The sequence below is a fragment of the Girardinichthys multiradiatus genome, chromosome 3, assembly GCF_021462225.1.
Source record: "Girardinichthys multiradiatus isolate DD_20200921_A chromosome 3, DD_fGirMul_XY1, whole genome shotgun sequence".
Lineage (NCBI taxonomy): Eukaryota > Metazoa > Chordata > Actinopteri > Cyprinodontiformes > Goodeidae > Girardinichthys > Girardinichthys multiradiatus.
The window spans coordinates 46,257,203-46,264,022 of record NC_061796.1 but is presented as its reverse complement, the minus strand read 5'-3'; the positions used below and the strand labels follow the sequence as shown (position 1 = coordinate 46,264,022).

General features: G+C 35.4%; 1 protein-coding gene across 1 annotated transcript; it reads left to right on the top strand.

Moving 5' to 3' along the window:
* The first annotated feature begins 417 nt into the window (after positions 1–417).
* Positions 418–4,426, top strand: LOC124865355 (C-type lectin domain family 7 member A-like). Its single transcript, XM_047360367.1, has 6 exons — positions 418–689; positions 1,724–1,822; positions 2,013–2,144; positions 2,623–2,777; positions 2,852–2,949; positions 3,762–4,426. The coding sequence occupies exons 1-6, from the start codon at positions 548–550 to the stop codon at positions 3,907–3,909; spliced, it is 774 nt and encodes a 257-aa protein (XP_047216323.1). The 5' UTR covers positions 418–547; the 3' UTR covers positions 3,910–4,426.
* Positions 4,427–6,820: the final 2,394 nt, after the last annotated feature.

Here is a 6,820-nt window from a genome sequence, read left to right as displayed (position 1 = left end):
TTCCTTCCCTCAGATGTTTATTGTTTTATTAACTTAAGCCCCACCTCCCTGGAAACGGGGAAAGCTCCAGGTTCCTTTTTTTTCTATGTTTATTGCTCAAATTTCCCTTACTTAAACATAGACATGTGTGGTATCCTCTGAAACATCAAACTCTTGGCTAAAAGCTGATATAAACCATTTCTACGAACACCAAACACGGTTTAAACAACAAGCAGTTGAATCAGAAAAATGCAGGAAGTAAAGGCACTCTACAAAATGGTTTCACCGGAAATCTCGGCCTCTGCTTCCTGATTGGTGGGATTGACGTGAAAGACGTGTATATAACTTTACTCTACTGGCTCTAAGGATAAAAAGGAGGGGTCATTTGTGCAATTCGGCCAATCCAAACTCGATTTATTGGCGCGCGTAATGCAGGCTTTTATAAACAGTGAGCACGCTGTAGCGCAAGGCGCAGTCACAGCTGTTGCGCACCGCACCTTCCTACCTCTGGCTGTTTATGCGCTGTGGTTATCATTTCGCGTGTTCGTGTGTTTGTTTTTGAAACACAATGGCTTCCCACACAAAGTTCTACAACGAAGATTTGGAGCTATCTACAATGGACTGCGGTACTGAAGTCAGTGCAGAAAATTCCTCATCTGAAGACAAAGATGTTATGGTGAGCTGGATTATGCAGTTCTGCTGCTTGAAAGGTATGTAATTTAAATTTTTATTGCGAAATACGTTTAAAGATTGATTTTCTTTTTACACTAGTGCGTCATGATGTCCCGTAATAAATGGATTTGTAAGCCACACAGTGGAAGATTTGCATCAGTAATTAGCCTCTACATACCTGCCCGGTAAAACAGGTGTGGTGAACACACATTCATTCCTAGTGGTCAATAAATTTATTTTATTTTATTTTTAGCGAAGCTGTTACGTATTTTATTGCGAAGATTGATTTTTTTTTTTTACACTGGTGCTTCCTGTTCAATAAATGTGCTCCAGTATGATTCAACATAGCATTTTCTTGTTCTATTGAAAATGATTAAAAAATAGATGTGAGTAATAATAACAAAACAAAACAAAACAAAAATCAAAAACAGGCTGTTTTAGACATGTAAAAAGTAGCTTATTACATTTTTTAAGTAAAAACACAAGAAATATCCACTTTTGCAAATGGTAAAAACGCTTATGTATGTCTTTACTAAAACCTCTGTAACTTTGCTTTAGTTCACCTCAGCTGCATTAAACTTTGCACAGGTAATGTCCACAAGTGGATTTAGGGTTTTCTAAAGTTTGTAGCCTTCTTCATGATATTTCTTAAAGGTTTATATATTGTACAATACAGGAACAATTATGGCAGTTATGGCATCCTCATTATCTCTGAAACAATAGTTGCAACTGTGATATTTACACTTCTGATTGAATCTCCAGAGTGTTACCTTTAATTTCACACCAAGCTTATTTAAATAGAGTTTGTAATTGCTGAGAAAAACTCAATTATATTTGGCCATGTAATTTTCAGCACAAACTTCACAAAAACACCTTGGGTTACAAGAGGTTAATATTTATCTAAAAGCAGAAAATGCAGCAATTGTGGAAAATGTATCAGAATTCACATTTAGGGCTTTTGAAAAAATACTATCTCAGGAAATATATTTCAGAGTGTTGTAAATAAATACTTTCATCCTTTTGTTATAACAATGATTCTATTAAGATATCTGGGTTTATTCTTTACAAACAGATAATAACAGACCAGTTTGTTCTTCCTCCCGTCTGCTGCCGGTTTCTGTGGGGATACTTTGTGTCCTGCTGCTGGTGAGCTTTGGACTCATCTCCTGGGGTAAGTATTTTTGTCCTTACACTTAACTTTCATTATGTCATTTTAGTCCAACAAATCAGTTAGAAGGCCTTAGAGTCACAGAACTTGTGCTTTCATTGATTAGTCTACTGCAGCTCAGCAGAAATTCTGTCGTCAGGAGAACAGAAAAAAGGCTTGTTTGATTTTTCCTTCTGTTTCCTCTCATTTAAAGGCAGTTGGGAAATGAAACAACAGGAAAAAGACATCAGAAGACACACTGAGCTACTGGACATACACAGCCAAACACTTAAATACATGCTGTCATTCGACACCTTTCCGGTAAATGAATACTGCCCAGACCAAAGTGAGTACCTTACTATGAAGATCGGTTAAGGTTAGATGATGTTTTAAAACATGTACAGTTAAGCCCATCATGATGCAGATTCAGGTTTAAACCCACATGTTTCTCCTGACTGGAAGACATTTTTGCTTTTTGGAGTAGCCCAGCCAAAGTCCTGAGTGCAGTCTGATAGAGTTAGAAATGAAGCATTCCAACCTCAAAGACGCAAGCTCATCATTATTGATAAATCATCAAATCCCAGTGGAAATATGATAAAACCTTTTTAGCAATTATCTTTTAAGATATGTCTAATCTAATTTTTATTAGTAACAAACTTCTTGGTTGAAATAAAATAAAAATTGTATTTTGAATCTGCAGGAGTATGAATAAGTTTGGGCTAAACTGTATGTAAGCAAATGTTTGATGTTCCAAGGTTACTATTTGTTGTAATCTCTCCAACTCGGCAGTAAATCTGACACTAATTCGTTGTCACTGACTGCAGAATGTCAGCTGTGTCCGAAAGGCTGGATGTCGTTCAATAAATCATGCTACCTGTTCAGTGATGACAGTGATTCCAAAATAAGCTGGGAACAAAGTCAGCGGTACTGTCAGAACAGAATCATAAAACTGTTTGGTATTATGAACCTGCAAGAACAAGTCAGTCCCAACATCAGTTTCACAAGTTTAAATCTCCAGAATTTCATTTTTCAAAACAATATTATGACTTACAGGTATTCCTCATTAACCAACAAACCACAGACTACTACTGGCTGAGGCAACAAAACACTGACAACATGATCTTGGGTGATGGTCATAATTACACTCTCGGGTAAGAGGTTTCACCTCAGATAAAGAAATCTGATTAATTTAATGTTTACATGATTCTGGTGAGTTTTTGAATGTATTTAAATAATTTTAGATACTAAATATCTAAAGTTCAAAGACTGGATATTTTCATACACAAATTACCAGCACATTATGTTTCTTGGTTTCTCTGGAATATTCCATAAAATAAATATAATAATAAAAAGGTTTCATTTTTGAAGCATATGGAACCACTGCTGGAGATAGGCACCAAAACCCTGTGAGTTCATGCAAGAATTGAGATGTTATAGAAAACAGATGCTTTGAGTTGTTGTACTGTGAGGGTCAGGGTAAGGAGTGCAGTTGCAGCTGTTGTTTGACATTAGTTAACTATTATAATTATAAGCGCTAAAGCCACAATTCTACATATCTCAGAGTGATGGAAGACGTTTTCCAAATCCATGCATCCAAAAATAATATATCAGAATATATTATTTAAGAATTAATAAATGCAACAAATGCAACTTCACTTGTTTTTTTTTTTATTTATAAGGCATTCATGCCTAATGTCATAGAATTAGATGTAGTTTTTTCCTGACACTGGGAATAATGGTAATTGGTAAAATGAGAGGTGCCATATCTGTGTCTAAAGAGCGTTTTTTTTTTGTTTTTTTTTCTATGCAAAATGTTTTAAAGTCAGTGGAAAACTGGCTGTAAACAAAACTGTTCTTGGTTTTTCTTTCCTGGCATGTGTTACACTTCACTGTGTTAAATTATGTGTGTGAAGGATTTCTATTTTATTCGTCACTTACTGAGGTTTGCGTTTCTCATTTGAAGGTTCTGGATAGATGAACTAGATTCAACTGGCTCATATACAGTGATTATGTATGTGTGGCTGTATCACACAAAGAGTTGGAGCCAAGCAACTCCTGCAAACTGGACCAAAGTCATCTGTGAGCAGGAAGCCTTTGAAGTGCATTTTTAGTTCACACCAAACCTATTCTGTCCCTCCTTCATGCTGCACATGGAACAGCTTATCTACCGCATGTCATCAGATTTTAAACATATGTTCGGATTGGTGTTTTTGTCATGATCCAGAGATATTTGGGTTTTAGTTATTTGTTTTTGATCATTTTCCTTGTTTTTCATTATGTTCTTAAGGTCTTGCCTTATTCAGTTTGTTTCCCTGTGCTCATTATTGTTAGAAAGGTGTTGCCATTATTTCATACCCTTTGTGTTTAGTTTATTCTTGTGTTTTGTTCATTGTAAATTTGGATTTTATTTCTCTTAGGTCATTGTTAGTATTTCCCCTTGATTTGTAGTTTATTTGTGTCTTAGTTATGTAGTTCAGTGCCATCGATGTTAATTTGTCTCCCTTCCTAAATGCAAATGTTTGTTACCCGCATGAAGGTAAGAAATAAAAGAACATTTTTCCAGTGGAACCATTATTCCAATGGTCACTATGTCTGATTTGTTTGTGATTAAACAAACAAAAACTCAAACTTTTATGAGCCTTGGCAAAATTCTTCAGTAAATGAACATTGCAAAACACCATGAAAATTCTTTTTATATCCTAAAATAAGTCTTTGGTTGTATTTATCAACATCAAATAGTGGACTGATCTGGACTGAATTACTTGAAGCATATTTGTTCCACATACATTTTAGAGGGCAATATGCCAGGAAGAGCTAGCATTTTGGTGCAATTTAGCTAAATGTGCCAAAACTGCCAAATGTGTTTTCTCACCTCAAAAAAGGGAATATGTTTAAATAAAAGATTTCTGTAGTAGGACTCGTTTCTGCATATGATATTTGGATATCTGTGGCTCAGATCTCCTCTGTGTCTGTCTCAGGTCCAGGGGGCAGGTCTGTGGCTCCTCATACTTGCTATTGCTCATTTTTATGGAGAAACCCTATATAAAACAAATGCAACAAGCATCCAAACATACATTTTTGGATGCAGGTGTTAACAGATACACAGATGTTCTGTATTGAGCTGCATTCGCCACTAAATACATCTTGCATTTATTAGTACCGTGCATTTTCGGTAACAATCCTGCTGTCAAATATGTTTTTGCAGGTGTAGATGCAGTCTTCTAGGGTGTTCTTGTAATCTCTTTGTCCTTCTTATTCCCCTCTTCTCCCCTGATTTCCTTTTTGCCCCACCTCTCTCTCTTTCTTGCTTCTTCTTTCCCTTTTCATTTCCGTGTCCATTGCACATGAAATAATCCCAAAGTAGTTTTTAAATTAAGTTTATATATATATATATATATATATATATATATATATATATGCTCCACTTGTGAAAGCAAATCTGGTGGGCTTCTTTTTGGCCCACCAGGCAACACTTCTGAGCGCTACTCTGCCGGACAGGACACGGTAAAAAAAAAAGAAAAATTTGAAAATAAAGACTTGAAAACATCAGTTGGTGTGCAGTTAATCTATATAATGTGTTTCACTTAATGAGTGAACAATGATAGATAGATAGATAGATATTACTAGAACCCCTCTTTTACAATCCAAATGCTGATAAATGTTCCAATATTTTATCTCTTAGTAATCTGAAATCACCTTGTGTACCTTTCTACTCATATGTATTATTTTAATCTTTAAACCCTAAGAAATCAAACAAGGAGACTGGAGTTTGAGCCGACCATCCTCTTTAGTGTTGAGAGGGCCTTTATTTCTTTTCTTTTCCTAAAATGAAGGATTTTACTTGTCTTGATTCTGTTATAAAAATCCTAACCTTGGTTCCAAAACAAAACTCTTCAACCCCAATCTGTGTTCCCCAGAGTAGAAATTTTGAGTATTATTGCATTTCAAAGCCAACAAATGACTGGAACTCATCATTGGCTTAGATCTATTTTAATAAGTAATCGGCCTACCTTTAATTAAGTCTTATAATTTTATGGACCCAAAATCTATGGCTTACGGGCTTCAGGAGTCCAGGAACCACAAGTTGAGTACTACTGCATTGAACAATGGTGTTAACTTTCTGCAGAGATTGAAGGATTGGCTAAATATATTATTTCTGCTTGGACAATAATCAGATTTAAAATTATTAGTTCACAGCTCCTAATTTACCTCAGATCATATTTGCTTCTAACCCAGTTCATAAGAAGCTTCAGACAATCATTATGTTAAAAAGCCAAAAACAAAACAAAACAAAAAATACAGATCTGTTTTAAAATAAAGAAAAAGCATGCTTAAACAACTTGTTACTGTGGTGGAAAATAACTCCACGGTTCTGAAGGCCTTTTCTATGCAGAGTCTTTTAGGAAGCATGAGATTAGTTAAATTTATGTGTGGTACCACTGTCCAATCAGATTCTTTCTAAATAACCCAATTTTTCATTCTCATTTTAAAGGTTTGTTTTACCAAGGAAAATGTGTTTAACAAAACCAATTACTCTCAAAAGTTTAAAATGTTTTAGCTGCTGATATTTTAGAAAACAACAAGTGTTTTAATATTTCTGTGCAGCACAGAACTGATTAGGTTTCCTTTCTTTCTCCAAAGGGAGAAAAAAGGAAACTGCAGAACCAAACCTTTAATAGTTTTTTGTCAGGACTTGATATAAGGACTTGTGTAAATCAACACGCTGCATGAATCAGAAGAGGGAAGAAAAAACCTAATATAACCTCTTCCCAGCAGCTGCTGTGAAAAACAATGAATTTGTACCTTCCATAAGCGTCAGTTAGCACTTGCGGACAAAAACTGCACCAAACTGTAAATACTGTGTCAGAGACTGTATGAAGACCATCTGCAGTAGAACTAAGCCTGTTTTAATGAGGTCTCTACCCATTAGATTTATGGGAAACAAACTCTGACAACAGAGAATAACACCTGAAGGAGAAACCCATCAGGTTTTACGCATTCGCTGGGTTTTAAAAATACTCC

Coding starts and splice junctions, on each gene's coding strand:
- LOC124865355 (XM_047360367.1), top strand. CDS start 548: ATGGCTTCCCACACAAAGTTCTACAACGAAGATTTGGAGCTATCTACA. Junction 1,823..2,012: donor CTTTGGACTCATCTCCTGGG/GTAAGTATTTTT, acceptor TCTCATTTAAAG/GCAGTTGGGAAATGAAACAA. Junction 2,950..3,761: donor GGTCATAATTACACTCTCGG/GTAAGAGGTTTC, acceptor TCTCATTTGAAG/GTTCTGGATAGATGAACTAG.